General features: G+C 35.0%; 5 protein-coding genes across 18 annotated transcripts; 1 reads left to right on the forward strand and 4 right to left on the reverse strand.

Moving 5' to 3' along the window:
* LOC104792496 (DNA-binding protein S1FA2) lies at positions 250-1,203 on the reverse strand. The gene is made up of 2 exons (XM_010518657.2): positions 1,009-1,203; positions 250-588 (listed from the first exon to the last, which is right to left on the reverse strand). The coding sequence occupies exons 1-2, from the start codon at positions 1,033-1,035 to the stop codon at positions 385-387; spliced, it is 231 nt and encodes a 76-aa protein (XP_010516959.1). The 5' UTR covers positions 1,036-1,203; the 3' UTR covers positions 250-384.
* LOC104792498 (peroxidase 21-like) lies at positions 2,534-5,177 on the reverse strand. Its single transcript, XM_010518658.2, has 5 exons — positions 5,053-5,177; positions 4,746-4,894; positions 4,453-4,641; positions 4,158-4,326; positions 2,534-3,094 (listed from the first exon to the last, which is right to left on the reverse strand). Exons 1-5 carry the CDS (start codon positions 5,126-5,128, stop codon positions 2,694-2,696), a joined length of 984 nt encoding a protein of 327 aa, XP_010516960.1. The 5' UTR covers positions 5,129-5,177; the 3' UTR covers positions 2,534-2,693.
* On the reverse strand, positions 11,317-16,649 carry LOC104792499 (probable E3 ubiquitin-protein ligase RHG1A). Of its 14 annotated transcripts, XM_010518663.2 has the most exons (11): positions 16,298-16,649; positions 15,698-15,806; positions 15,444-15,578; positions 15,223-15,351; positions 14,857-15,080; positions 13,677-13,813; positions 12,650-13,363; positions 12,152-12,564; positions 11,932-12,033; positions 11,716-11,853; positions 11,317-11,636 (listed from the first exon to the last, which is right to left on the reverse strand). In XM_010518663.2, exons 5-11 carry the CDS (start codon positions 14,946-14,948, stop codon positions 11,481-11,483), a joined length of 1,752 nt encoding a protein of 583 aa, XP_010516965.1. In that variant the 5' UTR covers positions 14,949-15,080; positions 15,223-15,351; positions 15,444-15,578; positions 15,698-15,806; positions 16,298-16,649; the 3' UTR covers positions 11,317-11,480. The 14 variants fall into 14 exon arrangements, with proteins under 14 accessions (XP_010516965.1, XP_010516964.1, XP_010516966.1 ...); XM_010518662.2 differs by having other exon boundaries at positions 14,857-15,351; positions 16,303-16,649; XM_010518664.2 differs by having other exon boundaries at positions 14,857-15,351; positions 15,444-15,529.
* LOC104792501 (dystrophia myotonica WD repeat-containing protein) lies at positions 16,977-20,799 on the forward strand. The gene is made up of 11 exons (XM_010518672.2): positions 16,977-17,420; positions 17,655-17,972; positions 18,061-18,169; positions 18,250-18,343; positions 18,606-18,693; positions 18,788-18,871; positions 18,959-19,055; positions 19,157-19,244; positions 19,373-19,478; positions 19,560-19,652; positions 20,081-20,799. The coding sequence occupies exons 1-11, from the start codon at positions 17,229-17,231 to the stop codon at positions 20,453-20,455; spliced, it is 1,644 nt and encodes a 547-aa protein (XP_010516974.1). The 5' UTR covers positions 16,977-17,228; the 3' UTR covers positions 20,456-20,799.
* LOC104792502 (aquaporin PIP2-2-like) lies at positions 21,535-22,988 on the reverse strand. The gene is made up of 4 exons (XM_010518673.1): positions 22,603-22,988; positions 22,201-22,496; positions 21,971-22,111; positions 21,535-21,876 (listed from the first exon to the last, which is right to left on the reverse strand). Exons 1-4 carry the CDS (start codon positions 22,901-22,903, stop codon positions 21,757-21,759), a joined length of 858 nt encoding a protein of 285 aa, XP_010516975.1. The 5' UTR covers positions 22,904-22,988; the 3' UTR covers positions 21,535-21,756.

A 26,079-nucleotide genomic window follows, 5' to 3' on the forward strand; every position in this document is an offset into this window, starting at 1 on the left:
TTTTTTTTTTTTTTTTTTTTTCTCGAAAACGAACATATATATCTTTATTGTTACGAACTTGTTTTCATGTGGTCTGGAATGTTCATTTGTTTCACAATTCGCCGAGCCTTGAAATAACGAAAACTGGATTGGTTTAACCTTTAAACGTAAGAGTATTAAGCAAAACCTTTGGATCGACAAAGCCAACAATATATGGACAAATAAAGTTAAGTGATCATGAGAGATTCTACGAGAACTGCTACCAAAATATATGTGAAGGGATAACCAAAAGCTGATATTCAAATCTTTGTGAAGTCTACCGAAAGCAAAACAAGGGTCGTTTCTACACTCCATATAAAAGTCTCATTGACATTTTCAATACAAGAAAAAAGTAAACTGGTGGTACTATTCACCGGGCACAGGGACTCCCTGCTTGAGCTTCTCACGCTTGAGCTTCTTTTTGGAGACGGGCTTCTTCTTCTTTGGGGGTAGATTCTTCTGAGCATACATGTACATCACGTAATTGGCAATCAGGAATGTCACAAGCAGACCTCCAACAACAAGCAACACTATCAATCCCGGGTTCAATCCTTTGGCTTCAACAGCCGCCTGTAAATTCACAACAATGTATACAAAAATTCTTCATACCAATGTGAGATTTATGGTAGCATGCAAGACAGCATAACGAAACCAACACTATCAAGCTTTTGATTTCTTGATACAAATTAGCAGCATCATGTACAAATAGTGAAATCTATCACAGCAAACTGGGGCACAGTGAAATCTTAACACTTTGACACTAATCCATAAGGAGAACACAATTGAAATCCTCTGTTAACTTTCCAGATCATGTTTCAAAATAAACAATGCAGTGCGAAAGGATCAACAAGATCAAGACAATACGACAAGCTAACAGCGAAATTCAGATAATCTTCTCTATCAATATAAATGAGATTAAACCATAACATAAACCAATTATGGATCGATTTCATCGAAATTACTATAAAAAAAAAAAAAATGGAGAGGTACCTTTCCGGCGGAACCTTGACTGCTCATACCTACGATCCGAATCTACGAGACCCCGATGTGGCAAAGAAACGAGTCGGAGATTCTATAAGAAACTGAGATCTGTGTTTCCGACAAGAAGAGATTCAGACATAAGACCAAAAAAAATAGACAAATAAAATAAAATAAAATATAGTATTTAATTCATTTGCATCCAAGTAAGTAAATGTAGAGAGGCCCAATAAATAACATTACATAACAATCAGGGCACAATTGACTTTCAAAATTTCTTATAGTTGGCTTAGCTAATGTATGTATATCCTTCCTCCTCACTTAAAACATTTTTTTTTTTAAAAACCTTAAAACCTAATTTAAAATATGTTTAATGTATTATAGCAATTGTTGCCTCTCAGTCAGGTATCATCTAGTCATCAACCCTCTTCTGCCTCTGCTTCGTATAGCGAATTGTGCTATATGATCCCAAATGCTTGTCATTAAGTCTAGAAAAGTTTAAAGACTGAAGAGAAGAAGGGAAAAATTAATTGGTGCTTACATAATCAACAACTCTAAGTGTCATGCGAACTTTGTTTTGTTTTTTTTTACAGTTCTATAAAAAATTTTAACCAAATCATTCATTTAGTTGTCTTGTTAATAATAAGAATAATAATAATTTATTCATCAAGAATGTTAATTAAGTATCATTTGAACAGAAGGGGAAGTGCCATTGTTCGCTCATCGCTCACGTACCAACGTTCATCATAAGTTCATAACAATTCTCTTCAACTATAGTATGAATAAAGATTCAACAATATTATTTATTATATATACGCGTCGTTGTATCGTATTAATTGCGTTAGATCCTTTGTAATAATTTGATTAAACTAGTGATTATATAGTTTGACTCCATGATTTTACTTCGCATGTGATTTGACTTCTATAGTTCTATCAATTGGTTTTGAATAGATGACTTCTATATCTTGGTACTATCTTATATGTTAATAAAATAATAATATTTGCCATTTTCTTATACAAATAATTAGGTCTATTAATTAGACACCAAATGAGACTGACCAAACTATTCGTCGATAATTAAAAAGAAACAAATTATTTAAAACTCTTACAATAATGGGAGAGATCGTAAAAAGAGTCAACGGAGACACATGGAGAAGTACCCAACTCGTTTGGCATCTCACAACTAAACAAACACGATCATGATTTGGCTTGGAGCCGACGACATTATCTAATTATATTCCCCGAAATTGATCTCTAGCTATCTTGTTCTTGTTGAGAGGCATAAACTTCAAATAGGTCGACATTGTAGACAACAACAAAAGTTTAAAAATCTATATCTATGTATTAAGATAGATTTGTAGTATAGGTTTAGATGATTTCAAATAGTTTTATCGTCTGGTTTTAGAGAATTTAAAATCTAACCATTCTGCTTAATTTACATATGGGTTGGTACCACTATTTATATAACTTAGAACTAAAATTCGAATAAGTCCGAATCGGTAGTTGCAAAATCACTCACGGGATATACACCAACACATGACAAAATATAAAAATACCATCGGAACCTTAAGACGATACAAACATATCTCAATCCACAACGGTTTTGGTGTTTCTTCTTCTTATTGAATCCAAAACATTTAAATACATAAATTCATATGATTATTGTCTTTCACATGCATTATAAGTTATAACCAATACTAGTTCACATAACGACAATCCTTCCTGATCTCGCCTTGGTCTCCGGTAAGCGGGTTGGTCTCGGACAAGAGCCTGACGCCACGTGAGAACTGCTCGTGGAAGTAACCGTTGTCCGCAGCCATCTTGGCCACAAACGGTGCGGTCCTCGGATCGGTGGCTAGCTCATCATCAATCACAAGAAGCCCCTTATGGGCCATGATGTTCTTGTAATACATGTTGTCCACAACCATAGGGGTCTCACGATCGTTGCGGGAGTACAAGACGGCGTTCGGGTCAGGTGTTGGAGTTGGGCAACGTTTTTTCAAGTAAAGAGCGTAACTTGGGTCGAGCGTCGGGTCAATCGTTGGGTATAGTCGGTGCACTAGATTAACGCAATGGACCCTACCCACTGAGTGAGCACCTACGGTAATATAAATTGACTGATCAATAACAATATCAATTTTATTTAAGAATTCATATCTCTAAAAAAAAAATTATACGATATATCTTTCACTTCCGTCTCTATCGTTAGACATTATCTCAAACACCGAATCAATACCAAATTTATATAACAAAACAAATTTTCTTTACAATGATCGGAAACATACAAAATTTTAACTGTTAAAGTCAATTTCCAGATTATAAATTATTGTATACTTTCCTAAATTTAAAATTAATGTAAAAAAATTGTGATTTATCTAAGACAACCAAACCAAGATTAATAATCAAATATATTGTTTTTAGATCGAACTAAACTCTTCTCTTTTCAAAATTTTCGTTTGAACTGAACCGTGGAAATGCCATCCTAGTTAAGTGTTACTGGCCGTGGCCGGTTTAAATATAGTGATATATGTCGTTAAAAGGATACCTAAGAGAGCGACGGTGGCTTCAACATCGATACCAATGGAGTCAAAGGTGGAGAGAACAGAGGAGAGAGAGTCATTGTGGTTAGGGATAAGAGTCTCAACATCTCCCAAGTAGCTTCCTCTGCTGTCTCTTCTTCCTGTCTTAATCATCTCTATCTTTGGCCCTTTCAACTATTAATATCACCAGACAATAATTAACAAAAAAATTAACAAAAACTATTAATCATCTCTATCTTTGGCCATTTATTATTAGAATTAAATGTAAAATGCATGTAANGTTAGACATTATCTCAAACACCGAATCAATACCAAATTTATATAACAAAACAAATTTTCTTTACAATGATCGGAAACATACAAAATTTTAACTGTTAAAGTCAATTTCCAGATTATAAATTATTGTATACTTTCCTAAATTTAAAATTAATGTAAAAAAATTGTGATTTATCTAAGACAACCAAACCAAGATTAATAATCAAATATATTGTTTTTAGATCGAACTAAACTCTTCTCTTTTCAAAATTTTCGTTTGAACTAAACCGTGGAAATGCCATCCTAGTTAAGTGTTACTGGCCGTGGCCGGTTTAATTATAGTGATATATGTCGTTAAAAGGATACCTAAGAGAGCGACGGTGGCTTCAACATCGATACCAATGGAGTCAAAGGTGGAGAGAACAGAGGAGAGAGAGTCATTGTGGTTAGGGATAAGAGTCTCAACATCTCCCAAGTAGCTTCCTCTGCTGTCTCTTCTTCCTGTCTTAATCATCTCTATCTTTGGCCCTTTCAACTATTAATATCACCAGACAATAATTAACAAAAAAATTAACAAAAACTATTAATCATCTCTATCTTTGGCCATTTATTATTAGAATTAAATGTAAAATGCATGTAAAAAAAATTGCCTAAAACGCACCATGACAATACCGTCTCTAGCAGAGAGAGCGACGATATCAGCGCAAGAGACGGTGGAAGGACACTCTTTCTCAAGTGCGTCTTTGATAATCTTAACGTACTTAAAGTTTCTCATACCGAAACTCCTCGTGGATTTCTGCTCAGATTCCACACCTCTCGCTGTCTCCAGCAGCAGCGACGCATCACACGACTACAAAATAAAATAAATAACACACGAACATTAATATATGTATTTATGTCGTATTACTCATTATGGTGAATATGTAAAACTAAAAGAGTTGATTAATAATAAACCTTGACGACACAGTCATGGAAGAGGTTACGGAGCCAAGATACGGCAGTGTTGCCGTGTTTGTAGTAAAGCGTCTCGACTTGTTGTCTTATTATCTCTTCCGCTTTTGGACAACTCTCTCTGTAATAGTTCATCTCCAACTCCCCATTTCCTACATTTTTTTTTTGTTATTATGTTAGATCTGCGTTTACTAGCGATCACTAAAAATCAAAAATAAATGTTGATCAATTTTTAACGGTGGAAAATGAAAGTAGTGAACCATGGAGACACATGGCATAACGTGATTAGATGAGGGAAGAGTGTATTTACCGATATGGATGAAGGAGAATAACTGTAATAACAGACAAAAGAAGCCGAGGAGGCAGAAGGGCTTTGCACTGGCCATTGCTCTCTTTCTCTTTTTTCTACTAGTAAATTATTGGTGTGTGTCTCTATGTGTTCCAATGTAGGGTTATATAGAGTTTGAGAACCTCTCTTAATCGTGTATTATATAATTAAGTATTTTTTAGTCATAGTGGTTGCAGTCGCTATTATTTTTTTTTTCTCAATAATCAGGGGGTTTCTTCATTATTCTAAACACATATTAATACTCAAATATATAACCACTAGCTATAGTTATCTGAAGTCTGAACTCAATAGTTGTTGGACATGTGAATTCAGTGAGACTCGATTTCAAAATTTTATTCGATAATAAATAGTACAAAAGTAGTAGTAGTACTAGTTTATTAGTTTGGCTATTCACTTTCTTTTGTTACATTCCTGTTCTATATTTTCTTCATAGACTACATTAGTTAGCCATCATCTTTAAACAATTCCATGTTCCACGAGAAGTAAACGAAGAGATCTAATATGAACATTTGAAAGAGTTCTTAAAATCAAAATTATTACAGAATATAATTGTTTGCAAATGATTATGAATACTATACACGTCCACTTCCAACTTTCTTAATAACTAACCACCATACTAATCTATAGCTTTATACTATATTTCGCCTATTATTTTCATTATGGTTATAATTAAGTTAATTAATTAAATTTACTAAACATAAAAAAACTCATAAGCCTTTGATGCTGCTACCGTGCTACCTGCTGAACTGGTAAAGTGTGCACGACCACAATTCTAAACATATTCTACCAGACTTACAGGCTTCTTACTTTCCGTTAAGATATCGTTACAAATTTAGAATCATTAGCCTCACTTTAGAAACTTTATGTCTTCGGGACTGTTGGAGTTGTTAAAGTTAATTTTCTCAAACATCAAACGAAAGAATTGGACTACTCATTAAAATATTTATGTGCATGGCCCAATTTGTAACACATCATGCAAAAAGTATTGAGTAAAAACCTTAAATTTTTAAAAACTAGATAGTTGTTCACGCGATGCGTGGATGATGCATTTTTAGTTGTTTATAAATTTTTATTGATTTGTGAGTATTATAAAATCATATATATATATATATATATATACATGATCAAATTTGATTTGATTGTTTGGTATGCATTTATTTAATATCTTACATATTTTTTTTTAAATAAATAAGTAAACTAACAAGACAATAAATAAACACATATGTGAAATATAAATAAAACATAAGTAAAATACTTTTACATATGTGTATAACAAATAAAATAGATTCTCAAATGTCATATCAACTCCTTTTAATTGTCACGTTAGCATTTTGTTAGTTTATTAAACATTTATCTTTGTATAAAATTTTAACACAAATTCGTAAGTTTCATGTGCTATACCTTATTTAAATAATTTGAACCTCTTTAAATATAAAAATATGAAATATCTACAAACTAATTTTAATACAAATTTTCAAGTTTCATGTGCTATACCTTATTTAAATAATTTGAACCTCTTTAAATATAAAAATATGAAATATCTACAAACTAATTTTAATACAAATTTTCAAGTTTCATGTGCTATGCCTTATTTGAATCATTTGAACCTCTTTTTTAATATGTATTTGTTTAGTTAAATTATATATTAGTGTATTTAAATTTGAGGAAAAAGACACATGTATTAGTCTATTACTAAATGATTTTAATTAATTTAGGACATGTGTCAAGCTCTCATGGGACATGTATCTATCTCTAGTTGAAGGTTTTTTGAAGACTCCCTACGTTATTATATAAGATTATGTATAACATTAATAAATATTTTTTCAAATAAAGTTCAAGCATCTCAGTACAACTTTCTTAATAGTATATCTAGCAATAGTTGAATGTTTTGTTGGAAATTGGAAATTTGGATCTGATCTTACAAATAAACATTTGTGTAATGTATATTTTTTTGAAAAAAACAATATTGTTCTAATCTGGTTGGATATGGTCTCAAACTCGGTGCCGCTTAAGAAATAATGGTTAATTGTTATTCAATGGTTAAATATGAATGTTACGAGAAGTCTGATCATATTTGAAAGATCCTATAATTAAATAGCTGTTCAACAATCTTTAGTCGACTAATGACATGTATTAGCATTAGTTAGATCACTTCAATTCTACTTTTTTAGAGTAGAACGGTAGTCTTTGTCACCCAACGCCATAAGGATGTAGCACGGGGGTCAGAGTGAGATATGATGTTGTGAAGGATACACCTCTTCGTGCGATATTTAATTGCATGAAGGAGCATTGCTTTCACCAGAAGTACATCAGCTGCATATGTCTTCCCCTCATAAGGATTATCTAGAAAAAGAAAAAAGATGAAATTCATAAGAAGAAAAACAAGAGGTATCATGATCACATGACAAAAAATCATTCTACAAAGAGAAAAAAATTTACCGTCCGCTGGATTTGCTGATACTCAACAACTTATAGACGATAATCACAGACGACGGTTCTTGTACGCACCTCCTCATATCGAACCCATTGTTACCCAGAAGATCAACAACCGCTAGACTAATGGATTAGAACGTTCCATAACTGATAGGGGGTACGTGTAGGAAATACTTAGGATTTAGGGTTTTTAATGCCATGTTAATGTTATCCCAAAGATCATCGAAAAAAGAAGGATCTGTGTTATCATCAAATCACAAGTTCTCAAATTTAATTAGTATGAAATTTGTGGTAACTAAAAAATAATAATATATCTTCAGAATCATTGGCCTCACTTTAGAAATTTTTTGTCTTCAGTATTTTTGGAGTTGTTAAAGTTTATTTTCTCAACAATCAAACGAAAGAATTGGACTACTCATTAAAATATTTATGTGTATGCCCAATTTGTAACACAACATGCCAAAAGTATCGAGTAAAAACCTTAAATTCTTAAAAATTAGATAGTTGTCCACGCAATGTGTGGATGGTGTGTTTTTAGTTGTTTATAAATTTTTATTGATTTGTGACTATAATAAAATCATATATATATATATATATGATCAGATTTGATTTGATAGTTTGATATGCATTTATTTAATATCTAACATATATTTCTTAAAAATAAATAAGTAAACTAACAAGACAATAAACAAAACATATGTGAAATATAAAGAAAACATAAGTAAACATATGTGTTTTTATAACAAATAAAATAGGCTCTCAAATGTCATACCATCTCCTTTTAATTGTCACGTTAGCATTTTGTTAGTTTATTAAACATATATTTTTGTACAAAATTTTAACACAAATTCTGAAATTTTATGTGTTATGCCTTATTTGAATCATTTGAACCTCTTTATTTTAATATGTATTTGTTTAGTTAAATTTTATATTAGTGTATTTAAATTTGAAGAAAAAACACATGTATTAGTTTATTACTAAATGGTTTTAATTAATTTAGGACATGTGTCAAGCTCTCATTTGACATGTGTCAATCTCTAGTTAAAAATTTTTGGAAGACTTTCTACTTTGTTATATAAGATTACGTATAACATTAATAAATATTTTTTCAAATAAAGTTCAAGTGTCTCAGTACAACTTTCTTAATAGTATATTTAGCAACAGTTGAAATATTTTGTTGGGAATTGGAAATTTGGATCCGATCTTACAACGAAACATTTGTGTAGTGTATATTTTTTTGAAAAAAACAATATTGTTTTTATCTCGAGTCTGGTTGGATATGGTCTCAAATTTGAATGTTACGAGAAGACTGATCAAATTTGAAAGATCCTATAATTAAATTAGCTGTTCAACGATCCTCTAGAGTCTACTAATGACAGATATTAGCATTAATTAGATCGCTTAGAAGAGTTTGGATTAGGATTATTGATGACTTTAAATTTAGCCATTTAGGTAAACGCGTAGTAGTTTTTAGATCTGATTAATAGTCAGGACAAATTGAGTCAAGTTTTATACGAGTTTTTCTGCGTGTTTAGCGGACTAATGCATACGTTTGATGCAAAAATTAACATGGCTGTCAATATTAACACATTCTCATTGAAATATGATAGTATAAACTATAAACCAAAGCATTATCGTTAGCTTAGCAATAAAGATTCGTTGGTGTAATGTATGAATAATTAAAAGCCATTAAGTTTGACCTTTTAAGGCACTTGCGTAATCGCACGCGCATTCGCATAACCACTAAAATAAAAATCAATTCCACTTTCTTAGTTATGGCGGCTGTAAAAATACTGATCTCTGGTCTTTAGTTTTGCCATTAACTACCGTCCAATGAATCCACTCACTTGCTGACATAATGCTTTGTTGCCAATTCACTTATCCTCAATATTCTTTGTGTAATGATTTTTTCCTCCGATCTTTTTTTGTTCTTCTACATGGAAAAGGTTTCTCTATAGGCTTAGGGCAACTCCAACGGAAACGGCAAAACACTAGTTAATATTCTCTAACCAAACACCAAAACAAACACTATCTCTATTTTTTTAGTGTTTTGTGAATAATGTTACACTGTTCACAAAACACTAAAAATATATATATTATTTTATTCATGTTTTTATTAAAAAATATATTAAAATTATTGTTAATCAACTAAAAGCTAGATATATCATTAATATTTTTAAAACTATCTTATTACATTTAGTAATATAAACTAGTTACTATAATTAATATAGTATAAAATAATAATTATGATAAAATTTCAAACTAAATATCAAATTTAATAAGATTAAAAGTTCATACTAAACTTCAATAAAATAGTGAAAACATAATATTATAAAATTAAAACTAAACAAACATAAAAACTAAATGTAATAAAATACATAATAGTTTTGTTTAATAATATAATAATCAAAAGTTTTGTTTTTAGTGTAAAATTTGGTGTTGTGGTTGAAGATAAAAAAACTTTTTGTAACACTAAAACACAAAATTTAGTGTCAAAATTTGGTGTTTTGGTGTTTTATGGTTGGAGTTGCTCTTATACATGTATGAGTATAATTTTGATCATCTTTCACCAATAGAATTTGGATCTGGACCATCACTTTCTGCCTCTCATCAAAGTCAAAAATATGGACCCATCTTGCTTCTCCCCGCGAAATGCTTGAAGCGTGTCGGAATAATTTTGAGTTTTCCTATCATTTCGTTCCGAAGCAAAATTAATATATATATATATATATATATATATATATATTCTATCTTATTTGGTAATGTGTTAATAATGTTAGTGTATTATTGCTTCATAATATTAGACAGAAATTTATTTCTTTTTTATGTAGTTTATATATTTCGAGATATATGAATGTGACTTATTAGATGAGTTGACCCTTGTGACTATCCCCTAACAGAGCCTTATCCGTTGCAATTAAATTTTATTATTACCCTTATTGTATTTAATTGGGAGTGTGTCTGACGTACGTTTTTTATAAATTTGTGTGGCTATATTTGTGTTTATAAAACTATAGTTATGTAGTAATTCAAGATCATAATCATCCTCGTCTTGAATTAATTCTCCACTTGCTTTCACGTTTTCTTCATATACAGTATGGAGTAAACAGACATTGATTTCCTCTTCATCTTATTTCAGTTTTGAAACCAATAAAAGTCGAATAAATCTTTTAGTGAAAAATATATTTGAATAAATAGAATATTTCAGTTCTTAATTGTTTATATATGAAGAGGTTGATGAGTCCAAATGAGACTTAAAATGAAATAAATATATCACAAATATATTATCTAGTAACTCTAGTGGATATTCATAGTCACAAGTAAGCGTATTTTATCATAGACAGCATCTTTTGTTTATCACCTAATTAAAGTACAGTTCAAACAGTACTCCAAAGCCAACTACAGGCTATAGCTATGCCAGGTGAGCACCAAGGAGGCATTCGATCAGTACTTGGAGATTGGTGGCGTGATGGCGTCACGGTGTCAACGTATATAACAATAGCATGCAGTTTTCTCGGGTTACGACAAATTGCTAAGAAATAATTTACGAGTTACTAAACTTTGAGGTTACACAGACGACGCACACTCTCAACTTTTCAAGCAAAATTAAGGTTAACCATGTTTGAACATGCAGGTTGACACATACAGAGAGTATTTATGTAGAGTGAGGGCTACGAATTACTACATGAAGTCATTAATACGAATTAGCAACGAGGAAACATTGCTTTATGTATGGTCGATCATGTTCTAGTGTGTACTGCAACTATTTGCATCTAGGAAATCCTTGAGAGCCATTAGCAATAACATATATTATATAACCCTTGAGAAATAATCATGGAGTTCCTTCTATTTACAACTAATAAGACAACCTTAATGTTGTATTCTATATATATAACATTCACACAGAAAAGATAAACCTAAAAGCATTTGAGTATTTAAAAAACTAGAAAGATAATTTATGATGATGGGTTCTTCGAAGCATCAGGTAAAGCAGGGGATTTGCAAATAGGGCAAGAGTTCTTCATCGACAGCCATTTCTTGATGCAGCTCCCATGGTAGTCATGACCACACCCCTTCACTTCCCCCAACTCATCTTTCTCCTTGTACTCCTCCTATTTATATTACCATTAACACATCACCATTAGCCTTTTTCACTTTCACCATAAATTGCATTAGCCAAGCAAATCTTACCAGGCAGATAGCGCATTTTCTTTGCTCCTCCGTTTGATACAATGGAAAATACGTTGTCGCTAACAAGCAACTGGAGATAGCTCTGTCAGATAGACCTGTGTTGACACTCCCAATCCTTTCTCCAAGAGCAAGAAGATCCTGGATGGTGTCAATCATTCAGAATATATATCAGTGAGCCTATGTGAGGTTTCAAAACACAAGTATTTGGCAATTAACCTCATAGGTCATGTCATCGATGTCGAGCCTCATGTCTCTGTGGTAATCAGGCGAGTTTCTGGATCCATCGTAGTGTGGTTGGCGATCTACGTCCATGAATCCCTGTTTTTACATACCCCCCAAAAATTTAGTTGTAAATGAAAGGGGTCTTATCTTTATAATTAATGGGATTAGGACAGACTTCCACTCAAAATAATGTAGCTGTAAGGGAATACCATACCTCAGATGAAAACCGTTCATGGAGAGCAACTTCATCGAAAGGAGGCTGAAACCTCTCATAGGAACTCCTGCGTCTCCCTGGGCGATCACCGCTACGCCATGAAATGTGTGGTGGTGGCCTTAGATGCCTAGAAGGATAAGTCTCAGTGACCAAATGAGACCTGTCTCCAGATGAAGATGCTACATGTCCCAATCGCGAACCCTGCGAAGAAGATCTATAGGTGGGTGTTGAACTATGAGAGAAGCGGCTGCTGCTTGTAGATTGTGTTGAAGTTCCAGGAAAACCGTGGGAAACTGTAAGGTTTCTGTTTCCGGTAAGTCCATGGTGATAGCTGGAAGTATCAACAGACGTGCAGTTGGCAACACTTCTCGCAGGAAGAAAATGATTTGTCTCCGGACTAAAGCCATTTATATCTGCAAGGTGAGAATTCATGTGGTTATAGAGACATAAAAAAGAAAAAAAAAATTCAGAGCTCGAGACAAACTGAAAATTGCATACCTCTAGGAGCTGGGGGCAGTCTACCACAGTTCCAGTCCTTATCTATGTGAGATGTATGGCCAGGAAATTGACCTGAGCCAGAATGCTCAACACTGTGGTGGTGTGCATAATGGGAATCAAGTCTCGGACTTCTATCAAAGCTGGTCTCTAAATCAAGTGTAGGACGACTCCGGACACTCCTTGAAGAACCCTCTCCCCTGATCAACGAATTATTACTTTGGTAAGTTTGGTTCATGAGCCATGGCATGTAATGAGGATCATGATCATGCTTTATTGATTTTCCCAGGTGAAATTCCGCGGGGAATGGTGTGTCTGAAGAAGTTCTGTCACTGTGGTATCGGCTTGAACTGCCCATTTCATAGATAGAAGAACCACACGGGCTTTTTCGCTTTTGTGCTCCTCTTACATTTTCCATAGATTGATCAACATAACTAGCATTTGACCATGTCTGGTTGTTGCAGTTAGAGGAAGCTGGAAACGTCACATAGTTCTCCTGTGGAGCAGAGAAAGTTACAACTGTCGAACTCACGAAAGGATCATGAGATGGGCCCGAAGCCCCCGGATTGTAGTGTGGTCTCTCCACACTATGACCTGAGGCAGTATAGGCATTTGGTCGTGGAGAAGAGTTCCACTGAGAAGAACCTGGCATTCCTTCATTCGATATGTTTTCTGCTGGATAAACATGCGATCTGTTCTCACTTGTCCCAGATCTTGCTGAGAAAATATGGGGTGGATAATATTAATCAGAAAGTCCAGACATATTTCTAAGAAAAAGGCCAGGGTTTCAAGGATGGTTATAAAATCCAGCCTCCTAATTCTCACTAGCCGAGGGTATCCACTTATTAGGATTCAACTGTTGCCTAGTGAAACCCAATCTACCCATAGGTGAAAGCATATGGAACATCTTAACCTAAAAATAAACATGCATCATCAACCAAATTGCTTTTACATAGCAAACGAGGTTGAAAAATTGATCTCAATCAATTGAAAACAGATTAAATATCTATAGATATGGAGGACTAGTTACCTAGACTCGTATATGGATGCTCTGGGTGTATACGATTCCATCCTTGATCATGTTCATCATCAAAATATTGGGATGAGCCAGGAAAATGTCTGTGCCCCATGATTACACAACACTTCAACCTTGAGTTCCAATTAAACCTGCACAGAAAAGTTCTCTCAACATTCAAAATTTATCCAGAAAAACATTTAAAAATATTCCAGTAATTACAATGCACATTTATGTTTCTTTCATGCAAAGTATTTATTAAAGTGAACCCAAGAAGCACTAAATGGTAACTGAAAACACCAATCTGTATTCACTCTGATAGTCACATTTCCAAGGTAATGTATAAAGAAATCAGTGATAACTCTAGTACGAATTACCATATTATACCTCAGATGTCATGAAAACATTAGCAAACAAGTTTCGTGGACTTAGGCTGTGCTGCAGGAAACTTTACGATGCTTATACAAAATATAAATAAACCTTAACTAGTACAGATCTATAGTTCATAAGAATAACTTACAGATAAGAGTTTGTCAAGAAAAACAGACATATAGTACTTCTTCTTAGTTAAGCCAAAAGAAAGAAAAAAAGAGACAAAGCGCAAACAAGATTGGGAAACTAAGAAGACTTTGCATTTAAAGCATCACTCTGGTTCTCGCCTCTGCAAACCAGAGCCATCAAAAGTTAAGAGTAACAAGGAGTTCATAAAATTACACACTTTCAGAAAGTCAATAAATTTTACAGAAACAGTCTATTGAGAACCAAGTAGGACATAGAGAAGAGGATGGGCGAATATATTGTATCCGAAATTCCGAATAGAAGAGCATCAAAGCAAGTCCATGCAAAATAGGAAACAATTAATATCATCATTTCAGCTCCTATCAATGCACTGCTTGTTCACCTACTCAAGTAATGTTCTTTGTTACAAACAATAGATTTGACATATCTGGAGTATGTATAAAGGCCATGTACATGTCTTTCTCTAAACTTACAACCATGGTTTACTAACCAAGAAAACTACATGGAGGTCCAATAGCAGGACATAAGCTTACAGTAAATCCTCAAAAATTCACCTACCGGCAAATAATTCTAGCAGGATATAGGTTTGGAAATCCTAACCAAAAATACACTACACTACCCCAAGTGACAAAGCTGTTGTGCTTGATTGAGAAACTGATTCACCATCTCCACACACCTTTCAAGTAGACCAACCGGAAGTGATGAAGCATGTGACTTCACTAATACAATAAGAACACCAAATTTAGTTCCTTTTCTTCGGATCCACATATTGAATACACTACAGCTTCCTTGGGCGAACGGTTTAGTCCACAAAAGTGCTAGCCAGTAAAAGCTTACTACTTCATTTACTATTTCAGCGTTCTTATTATCCTAAACCCACCAATGCACCTTGACATACACCTGAATTCGGGACTCATGAGCACAAGGGTTGTAAAACAAAGTAAGTTGTTTGAAAGGATGCTTTATGAAATCAGCATTATGTTTCACATCATCGTGCACCCAGATAAAATGCTTGTATGTGGCAGGATGTCATTCCAGATACCATTATAGGACGAATGCATCTTTAAATGACTAGCACATTCAGGTACACATGTGATGCCGGCCAGACTAGTTAGTGATTATTTGCTTACTCCCATAAAGATGTAATCGGATCAGAATAAATCCTACACCACTAAAAAACAGGCGGAAGAACTGAATCGAATAAACTTGACAAAGCCTTTACAACCATAAGATTGGTCACTGAACATTAGGAGTAGAACTAACCACGCTAATAACTTTTGGATCACTTCTCTGAGTTCAGTTCCTCTTTGCTTTTTTTGCCAAACAACCAAAACGGTCCACAACAAAATCTGCAAATCAGAATACAGCAAAGGATAGGCCAGCCAGTAGCCACTGATCCTATGTGTTACAAAGGCTAAGCATGAGAGACTAACATCTGTCTGAAAAGTGCAGTTTCGAAGCTATAATTTAAAAAGTTTTTTTTTAAAAGTTCTGGAGGAAGGAAGATGAGTTCTGACCTGAAATCTATGGTTGTACTAGCTCTCAACTCTCCCAAACAACTTGAATCACCGATAAGTTAATTCCTCAGTTTCTCAACTACCCGAGGTTCGTTCGTGGTGGGGAAACCTGCAGGATACAAACCAGCTAAGCCTAGATTACGCTAATATATCCCAAACTAGCTAGCTAGCCCGTCGCTGCAGAGCAGAGCATGGACAACTTCTACCAACAGCTAACCAAAACATCGTAGAAATTAATCCACCAATTTTGGTCTCCTTTCAGTTCTCAGCATCGGAACAAAGCTAACTAACAAAATTCGAAAGTCCGGTATCCTCAAAACCGACTCCGATTTACGTACGAGACATGATCGCGATCAAACCCGAAGATTGCGTGAAAAATCACCGATGTAGCAGCAAAACCGGGAATAAACCGGATTAAACCGAAAAAAAAGCAAACAATCATCACACATACACACACGCAATCCCCAAAAGAATGAAGCAAACAAAACAACGATCGGTAACGAGAAAATAATAATAATGATAATAAAATTGCAATCATCATCACCTCAAAAGGTTGAAACAACAAGGATCGGGAAAAAAGGGACAAAGACAATTACAAACCTTACCACAACGTTCCCCTCCCCCCCGGCGATGAGAAATGATACCGATCGGTGGAGAAAAGCAAAAGAGACGGTATAAATTTCGTATTAATGACGCAACTTTTCTAGGAAAAAGAAAGGGTTTAGAGAGAGAAATTATATATGTTTTTGCTTTTCCTTTTTTTTTTTTTTTTATCGGTGATGGTACGAACTAACTAATAAAGCCGATGAAGAGGAGATCGGTTTATTAGAAAAAAAAAAAATCAAATTAAAGCGGTTGAGTACGTTTGCTGGGACAATTAATCCGCCTCTGACCAGTGACCACCTTCACCGGCTACCGGTTAAACCCGTTCAATATCTTTTTGTCGACTAACATGGGTCGTGATTAGGCATATACTGCGATGGCTTTTTGAACTTTATAAAGACTTTTAAAAACAACTAGTAAAAGCATCATGTAATTTGCTATTCCTTTCACGCCAGCAAGAATCTGAAGAGATTTTTTTGGTTCTGACTATAATGGGCCTATAATGTGGACTGTATATGGGCCTCAACTGTGAAGAGTTCGGAGAAACCCAGAGATCCAAAGATCTCTAGCCGTTGAATTACACGGACAGGATCGTGACCGTTGATTGAGATGACATTTAATTTATCCATGAATAGTCAATTTGATTGATGATGATGATTTAAGAAAGCAAATAAAAAGAAGCAAATCGGAAATATACACACAAAGTTAGAGGAGAGAAGAGGACCAACACCAACAACATTGTATTCTCTTCTTCATAGAGTTGAATCAGCCATTGGGAGAATCCAGAATTTGAAGTTCCGTTTTGATTTTTTCGGCGGACGATGAACAGAGTTTGAGAGCAATTTTTTTTGCATCGAAGACGATATAAGAAGGGGATTTTGTTGATTTTTTTTTGTGTAGAGTTGGAGAAGAAGAAGAAAGAGCGAAGATGATGAACACTTCGAATGGTATGATGACCTCCGGGCCTTCTTCTTCGTCAGCTTCGGCGGCGGCGAATCCTTCTCAGTCTCCGGGAATCAAGACGTATTTCAAGACACCTGAAGGGAAGTACAAGCTTCACTACGAGAAGACGCATCCCTCTGGGCTCCTTCACTATACTCATGGCAAAACCGTCACTCAGGTTATATATGCTTTGATTCGTTTATTTTTGTGTGTGCGTCTTAATCTCTGAATTTGAAGTTTAATCTAATCTATTCCAATTGTGATTGTGATGTGGTTTGCAAAATTTGGGAAATTGTTCACTGTGAAATTGTATACCTCTCAAGGGGTTTTGTGTAGGAGTATCAAATGCACATTTCATTTGCATCTTTTTTAATTTCTGAGGATGGATTTGGGAAATTTTTGGGTGTGTCAGGTTACGCTAGCTCACCTTAAGGACAAACCTGCTCCATCGACACCAACTGGTACTTCGTCAAATTTCACTGCTAGTAGCGGTTTCCGGTCAGCAACAGCAAGGTTACTGGGTGGTGGGAATGGTAACCGTGCACTTAGTTTTGTTGGAGGTAATGGAGGGACCAAAAACGTGGGTGCAAGTTCGAGAATCGGTGCCTCATTCGCTGCCTCTAGTTCTAGTACCTCGGCTACTAATACAAATTTCGATGGGAAAGGAACTTATATTGTCTTCAATGTCGGTGATGCTATTTTTATTAGTGACTTGAACTCGCAAGACAAGGTACTTTACTTCTACTCCTTTAGTCTTGTTAAGATTTGATTTGATGTGCTTGTTTTGGTCACTGTTAAAGAAATATTCTTTGTTTTAGGATCCTGTAAAGTCTATCCATATTAGCAATTCGAACCCTATGTGTCATGCGTTTGATCCAGATGCTAAGGATGGACATGATCTACTTATTGGGCTGAATTCCGGGGATGGTAATGTACAACTTTGAGATCAAGTTATGTTCTAGATGGAAATTTGTCTTGTTCTTTATTCTTTTGGTGAATTTTTGTAGTCTACACCGTATCACTAAGACAGCAGTTACAGGATGTCAGTAAGAAGCTTGTTAATGCTCAGCATTATAACAAAGATGGTTCTGTAAATAACAGGCAAGATTTTTTCCTTTGTAAACTTCTTTATTTTTCTGAATTGACATGATGTGGTCACTTAGTTATCGTCGTTTTTGTCACTTTACTGGATATATATGCTCTAGGTAACGCTCAATTTAGTGAATCAGATAATATACATTATACTTGATTCCCTTCTTGGATAAAATTAGACTTAACAAAAATCTGGCTGAAATATCCTTTCTGGAACAATATATATATTATTTGTGTCATGTGATAAGATAAAGTTTGTTCTTATTAACAGTCGCTGTACTAGTATTGCTTGGGTGCCTGGAAGTGATGGATCTTTTGTTGTTGCTCATGCCGATGGAAATTTGTACGTGTATGAAAAGGCAAGCACTGAATTCGGAAAAAAATTATTGCATTTGACTTTTCATTTACCTAATTTTGTCTAACTTCTGACCAGAGTAATTATTATACTTCCAGAATAAAGATGGTGCAACTGAATCTTCATTTTCTGCTATAAGAGATCCGACACAGTTTTCAGTTGACAAAGCAAAATATAGCAAGGTACCTGATTTTGCTAGTGTTTCCATTGGTTTCTTTTCTGTCTTTAAAATAATACTTATGTTTTCACTCCCACAAATACGCCTGCAGAGTAATCCAGGAGCGAGATGGCATATTGGTCAAGGTGCTATTAACTGCATTGCATTTTCAAATGATGGAGCATACTTGGCTACTGTTGGAAGAGATGGTATGATGCTCTTTATTGTTTTATCGCCGACTCCAGTTCTTTCTCTAATCTCTACATATTTAAATGTTGATCATTCGTTTTCTTTTTTTGACCATGTACAGGTTATCTTCGAATTTTTGATTTCTCAACCCAAAAGTTAGTGTGTGGTGTAAAAAGTTATTATGGTGCTCTACTGTGTTGTGCTTGGAGGTGACTGGATCTAATCCTTTGACAAATAATCTTCCCTATTGCATTTGAAGGAACTGAATTTTCGTTCACTCAAGCTGCTTTTACCATGGAATTGTTGTTGCATGCTAACATTGTGATCGGCCTGACAGTATGGATGGAAAGTACCTTTTGACTGGAGGTGAAGATGACTTGGTTCAAGTCTGGAGTATGGAAGATCGAAAGGTTGTAGCGTGGGGTGAGGGGCACAATTCATGGGTATGGTTTTCAAATTGGAATATAGTGAATTTTGTATGTAACACAAACACTACTTGACCAATGTTATCTGCTTTCTCACAGGTAAGTGGAGTGGCTTTTGATTCGTATTGGTCGTCACCAAATTCAGACGGGTCTGGCGAGAATGTCATGTATCGGTTTGGTTCAGTTGGTCAGGTACCACGTTGAGAATTTGCCTTGACCTATTACTACCGATTGAACAGTCTTAATATCTCTCCGTTTTTTATATTTACTGGAGAACGAGAATAGACCTCTGACCATCAAAAGGAACGTGAATAAACTGCTGCTCAGATTCTTGTGTATTTTAGTTTAATAGGACACAAGAATGTAGAATAATCCTAGTGTAGGAGAAATAGATAGTGAGGAAATTGAAGTGAAATGTTTTCATGGAAACATTCTTTTGATCATATGGGGCGATAGCATGTATCATGTGGAATTTGCTAGATTATGGGCATAGATTCGTTAATCTGCTCGGTAAAATATGTTAGAAAGTGAGTTTTCCATTGCCTTGGCACACTTTGTGTGAATGTTGTGTCAGTAACTTATACTTTGTGGTGTTGGCTCGTCCTGCTTGTGCTATACAGGACACACAGTTACTGCTATGGGACTTAGAAATGGATGAGATTGTAGTTCCGCTTCGGAGACCTCCAGGAGGATCACCCACTTACAGCACGGGGAGTCAGTCCGCGCACTGGGACAACATCGTTCCAGTGGGCACACTTCAGCCAGCGCCGTGCATGCGCGATGTCCCAAAGCTTTCTCCAGTCATGGCTCACCGTGTTCACATGGAGCCCCTCTCGGGCTTGATCTTCACCCAAGAATCATTGATAACAGCTTGCAGAGAAGGCCATTTAAAGATCTGGACACGACCAGACAACCAGTCCAGTAGTAACACAGAAGCATCAAATCCAACCGCAAGCAAACCCTCGGTGACCAGCAAGGTCGGTGGTTCTAGTTAAATCAGTCACCATTCGGTCATATTGTTTCAGGTCCTGGTTTCGAAAGGAAACCATGTGAATATTCTCTCCTGGGTACTGAATCTGACTCTATTGATGTATGTGAGAAGCTGAGACATCTGGGGATTGATGGAGACTACTATAGAGAGACGAAGAGAGTTTTCGGATGTAATTAGAAGAAAACATTTATTTTGGATTTAGGGCCTATATCCAACAAAAATACTAACCAAAAACAATAATTTCAATATTGGTGCTTCGGAAGAAGACGCTAAGTGTTTTTTTCTGCACTGCAGTGATTTTTCAAAATTTTCCTATATTCTAGTTATTTTAAACCATGATTTTTTATCCTGATTCTTGATCTACTTTTGGAATTTTGGATAATTAACACTGGATTGATTAACTTTATCGGGTTTTATTAATTTGTTTAATCTTTCCAAACGTGTGTCCATTTATAGGTGTTTTGTGTATTTGTTCAGGCTCTCTTTGATGTAGTTATTTGTGATTTGTGAAAATGACCTTTTGTATATTTTAAATAAAGTGACGCAAATTATTTGAACCAACAAGCTATATCTTGCGTATGCTCAACTATTTACAAAAGTATAGCTGCTTATAATAGTGAATGGGAATGTCAACTTGAACAAAAAGTGTTAACCACAAATTTAATTTATGGTGTAGAGTAATTTTGAATTTGAGACGACGATTTTACCAATTGACTTGTGGTTTAGAGTTTGCTAATATAACTAGGCGAGGGCGACAAGTCGACAACAAAGTGCCAGACATAAAACACAACTAGGGGTTCAGAATGAGCTGGCGACTGGGCCTTTTGGAAAGAGGAACATATGTTTCTTGTACTTTCTTGAAGAAAAGCTGAACACTAGTTTTGTATTCTAAAACCAACTAAACTAGTAATGCTTCTTATTTATTGGTGTAAATGTTAAGAATTATTAATGTAAATAAGCTTTTTTTAGCCGTAGGGGAACCTGTGGCTGGATTGAATCCTTCGCGATGGACTGTAATCATCTGAAATTTTAGTACGTGTGACATTTGATCAGTAAAACTAAAAATATTGACGTGAAGAAAAAAAGAGGCAAAACAATTTGGTTTCATTAATTGTTTTTCCGAGTACACAAACGTTGGCATTGGCACATATCAAAGCATTACACCACAATTAAAACAGATAATAAACAAGAAGAAAACAGGGCATAGTTTTAAAAAGCAAAGTTGCCAAATTTTTTGTACATACATAATAACACAACCATTTTATAAATCGTTGTTATCATGATTGTTGGTTTTTGTGGCTAAATTCAAACATTGGCCGCACTTCTGAAGGAACCGAGGGACTTGGAACCTGATGCCCTTAGGACGAATTGGTGATAGAAGGCAGCAATCGCAGCTCCGATGAATGGTCCCACCCAGAATATCCACTGTAATTATATAGACCAAAAATATATATTGTTATTTCCAGAAAGCCAATAGAAACATAATTTGATTAAGAGATGATATAGAGTAGAAACATACGTGGTCATCCCATGGCTTGCTCTCGTTGAAGATTACAGCGGCACCGAAACTCCTGGCCGGGTTAATGCCTGTTCCGGTGATGGGAATAGTGGCCAAATGTACCATGAACACCGCAAACCCAATTGGAAGTGGTGCCAATACCTTTTTTTACAAAAGTAACACAAAGTATTAAGTATAATCATATCATGTTAAAATTTACTAATTGATAATATGAAGAAATTAATACTAACGGGAACGTGGGAGTCTCTAGCGTTTCGTTTGGGATCAGTTGCGGAGAACACTGTGTAGACAAGGACGAATGTTCCGATGATCTCCGCTGCGAGTCCGGTGCCTGTGTTGTAGCCGTCGGCTAGAGAGTTAGCTCCTCCACCGTAACGAACATAGTAAGCGCTTTGAAACGCCTTGACGAACCCAACTCCACAAATAGCACCCAAACACTGAGCCACCATGTAAAGCACCGCTCTAATCAGCGACACCTTCCGGGCCAAGAACAATCCGAACGTCACGGCCGGGTTTATGTGACCACCTTCAAAAACGTTTTGGGGTATCAAATAAACAAGAAACCAAAAGGATACGTTTATAAATGTCACAATTTTAAAATAAGTGAACCGGTCCGGTTTGATAAACGATACCTGAGATACCGGCGGTGCAGTAGACAAGAATGAAGATCATGCCACCAAAAGCCCAAGCGATGCCGAGGATTCCGACACCTCCACAGTCAACTCCACCAGCGGTTGTGTCTGACTGAATCTTGTAGCCGATAACAGTCAAAACAGTGACGTACAAGAAGAGGAGAGTAGCTACGAACTCGGCTATGACGGCTCTGTACAAAGACCACTTGGTAAGCTCCTCCGCGTCGAAAAACGGAGTTGGCGGCGGATCTTCGTAGTCCCTAGATTGAAATCCTTCAGGTCCTTCCACGTCTTTCGCCATTTCTGTACTTTTTGTTGTTATGAAAAAATGTGTTTTGTGGTTTTTGTTATGTGATTGTGAAGAGATGAAGGAAGGTTGTTTATATAGAGACTATAGAGTTTAGTTCCGAGTGTGTGCTCTTATTAATTTTGCTTGTCCATGGTGAGTAATTCGTATACATATTATTAATTAGATTATATTACAATACTGAATTACTTTTGGTAGGTTTGTGGTTGTTCTTATTATCCGTTTCAATGAAAAATGAATATAGAATTGTCTGTGACGATTATGATTAATTTTTTGTGGACGTTTTGCTTTTCACTAATTAATTACATAGCTAGCTGTGATGATAATATATACTAAACCAATCTTATCATTGCTTCATTATTAATAGAAACTGATATTGGCGTAATATATTCTTGTTCCACTATTAGTTTTTTTAAAAGCAAAATTTTCATATCCATGTAGTTATTACAGTAAAAACCAACTGATCATGGTTAATATAGTTACTGTCTTTGTGAGGAAATTAGAACTCACATTTATTAGTGGTTTCAACTAACTTTGCAATTCTTTGAACTAAAAGCTGAACATATTTTGAGAATTTGATTATTTTTAAAAGAATGATTGTGGAGCTATCAATAAGAAGAGCGACCTTTTTAATTCTAAAATTATTATGGTAGATAATGGAGTATTATGGTTAAATTAACTTAGCCTCGCCGCCCCATACCTAAACGTAGTTTTCATTTGGACCGACCCTAACATACTATATGCTTCTATATTTTCTTTCTCTTGTCCATATGTCATGAGCCTCGTCCTCTCCCTAGAATAATATAGACTGTCACTCTTTTACACATTAAAAATTATAAATTATATGAATCTTATCTATTTGGGCATACTTGAAATTAGTTTTTCTAAAAACATTCGGCTATAAGATGAGATAACGTTATATATATGTTGGAAATTTTCAGATAGCTAGATTTACCAATGGTTGGAAAAAAAATCTAATTATGTCGATTCCACCATCTTTTTAATTGCTACTTTAAACCTCGTATACAAACTCTCTAGAAGGACCTCATGTTTTTGAATAGTAACACTAACATCAAAATAAAAGATTTACGGGACTAAATAAACTATACATCATACTCTTTATAAATAGTGAAGAGTATTACATAAACTATATTTATGAAAACAAGATTTCATGTATTTACTAATTGTGAAAAGTAAGTATTACATCAAAATGAAATTGTTACTACACTAGCTACTACTATTTCTTCTTCTTGTTTGTGACTGGTAACGGCTAAATCAATTTATATAACTCATAGACTCGGTGTTACCTATAAGATCTATAAGAGCATTTGCATTAGCGTATATTTCATCTGTCCTTCATAATAAAACGATTTAATTTAAATCAAAATATGTGATTATGCGAAGGAACGTTCCTTTAAAGGGGACGTTTATTTGTCCGTCCTTTCTTACACGTGGCATGCTCTCGGTTGTTTGTGTTGTTTGGGTAGGGGATAGAAAAAAATTGAACCATCGACTTCTATTTTTTATCTCCGACTCTCTCTCTCTTGTTTCTATCTCTCTCGACGGCGACTTGTTTTGCCGGCGAAAGCATCCGAATCGATCTGCGATATCATCTAGAAGATTATCCGCCGGTATCAATTGAAAGGAGGTTAGTGTTCTACTCGTGTTCGATTTTATGGTTTGCTATATTGTTTCTGGGATTCGAAATTGTTTCTCGATTTAGGGTTCTCGATTATTTAGTCTCTGATTTGTTATTAGAGTTCGATTTAGGGTTATGGGTTTCGATTATTTATCCTGAATTTAATCTCTCGATTTAGGGTTCTGTGATTAGTTTAGGGTTTCGTCGATTTAGGGTTCTGCGATTAGTTTAGGGCTTCGTCTCTGGTTAGGGTTTCGATTATTTTTCCTCTGATTCGGTACGTCTGGTCATTGATTGTTTAGTCTCTGGTTCGATTGTTCTCGATAATAGTTTTATCTTTGGGTTTACGGTGCAAATGTTGATGATTTTTGTTTAGATTTAGGGTTTTGGATTATGTCTCAGTTTTGGTTCGAATTAGTTTTTTAGATTATGTCTTTGGGGTTAGCTGGATGAGTGTATGAGTTTCTGGCTTTGTCTCTTTGTTATTTTGTTTGGATAATGTTGATTCTTTTATGTTAAACTGACTATACCTTGCATATTGTTTGCTGTTCATGAGTTTCCTCAGCGTCACTTAAAGATAGCAACACATCACGGGAAATCACAGAAGAAGCAGTTGACAATCATTGAGTCAGAGGTAAATTTTTTTTTTTTTAATGCTTTGGTTGTTGATTAGTTGTTCTTTGTATTGGTCTCAATAATTGATTTGGTAAACAAATTTATATGATAGGTTCTTGATCATAAATTGTTTTGGTTGGTGTAGACTTGGTCTCATTCATTGCTTTGCTTGTAATAGTGATCTATTTAAAGAAATCTGTTAAAAGTTATGAGAATATATATTATTAGTGGTGATGATCTCTGCTTATTGTAATCTAACTTAATTGTGATCAAACTTATATATTAAAACCGTAAATATTTTGTCTTAAACCATCTCCTCTATCAATTTAATGGGATACTAGAATGCTTTGTAGTTGTGTATTGGTGTAGTTGTGTAAGTTGTGTATTGGTGTAGTTGTGTACGAGTATGGTTTGCAGTTGTCATAAATTGTGATTAGACTTAGGTTGTTGTAAGTTAGGTCATTATGAATGGTAACTTATTACCTGATATCTTTTCACAATTTAAACACCAAACCCGCCTTCAATCTTTCTCCATCTTCTTCTATCTCTCTTCTTTGTTAAACCAACAACATTTCCGAGTCCTCATCATCTAAAACTCTTCTGCTATGAGTTCTTACAATCCATTCTGTCAGTCCTCTAGTTATTTAGAGCTTCTCAACAGTCAAGGAGAGTCTCTTAACCAAGAAAACTCTCCTTATAAGAGTTTTCCATCACCTGGCGACAATGTTGCTTACGAAGTACCTCCTTACTCGTCTCAAGAATCTCAGGATGTACCTCTTTCTCAAGAGACACCTGCCAGGAAGTACAGGAAGAAATGGAATTCGGCCGATGATGAAATTCTTATCAGTGCGTGGCTGAACACTTCAAATGACCCGATTATTGCAAATCAACAGAAGGGAGGAAGCTTTTGGCAAAG

The sequence above is a fragment of the Camelina sativa genome, chromosome 6 (genome assembly GCF_000633955.1).
Source record: "Camelina sativa cultivar DH55 chromosome 6, Cs, whole genome shotgun sequence".
Taxonomy (NCBI): domain Eukaryota; kingdom Viridiplantae; phylum Streptophyta; class Magnoliopsida; order Brassicales; family Brassicaceae; genus Camelina; species Camelina sativa.

Coding starts and splice junctions, on each gene's coding strand:
- LOC104792496 (XM_010518657.2), bottom strand. CDS start 1,035: ATGAGCAGTCAAGGTTCCGCCGGAAAG. Junction 589..1,008: donor GTCAAGGTTCCGCCGGAAAG/GTACCTCTCCAT, acceptor GTGAATTTACAG/GCGGCTGTTGAAGCCAAAGG.
- LOC104792498 (XM_010518658.2), bottom strand. CDS start 5,128: ATGGCCAGTGCAAAGCCCTTCTGCCTCCTCGGCTTCTTTTGTCTGTTA. Junction 4,895..5,052: donor ATTCTCCTTCATCCATATCG/GTAAATACACTC, acceptor AAAAAAATGTAG/GAAATGGGGAGTTGGAGATG. Junction 3,095..4,157: donor AGCCACCGTCGCTCTCTTAG/GTATCCTTTTAA, acceptor ATATTACCGTAG/GTGCTCACTCAGTGGGTAGG.
- LOC104792499 (XM_010518662.2), bottom strand. CDS start 14,948: ATGTGGATCCGAAGAAAAGGAACTAAATTTGGTGTTCTTATTGTATTA. Junction 12,034..12,151: donor ATGAACGGTTTTCATCTGAG/GTATGGTATTCC, acceptor ATGTAAAAACAG/GGATTCATGGACGTAGATCG. Junction 11,854..11,931: donor TCGATGACATGACCTATGAG/GTTAATTGCCAA, acceptor GACACCATCCAG/GATCTTCTTGCTCTTGGAGA.
- LOC104792501 (XM_010518672.2), top strand. CDS start 17,229: ATGATGAACACTTCGAATGGTATGATGACCTCCGGGCCTTCTTCTTCG. Junction 18,344..18,605: donor GATGGTTCTGTAAATAACAG/GCAAGATTTTTT, acceptor TCTTATTAACAG/TCGCTGTACTAGTATTGCTT. Junction 19,245..19,372: donor CTACTGTGTTGTGCTTGGAG/GTGACTGGATCT, acceptor TCGGCCTGACAG/TATGGATGGAAAGTACCTTT.
- LOC104792502 (XM_010518673.1), bottom strand. CDS start 22,903: ATGGCGAAAGACGTGGAAGGACCTGAAGGATTTCAATCTAGGGACTAC. Junction 22,497..22,602: donor CTGCACCGCCGGTATCTCAG/GTATCGTTTATC, acceptor ACGTTTTTGAAG/GTGGTCACATAAACCCGGCC. Junction 21,877..21,970: donor GCAAGCCATGGGATGACCAC/GTATGTTTCTAC, acceptor ATATAATTACAG/TGGATATTCTGGGTGGGACC.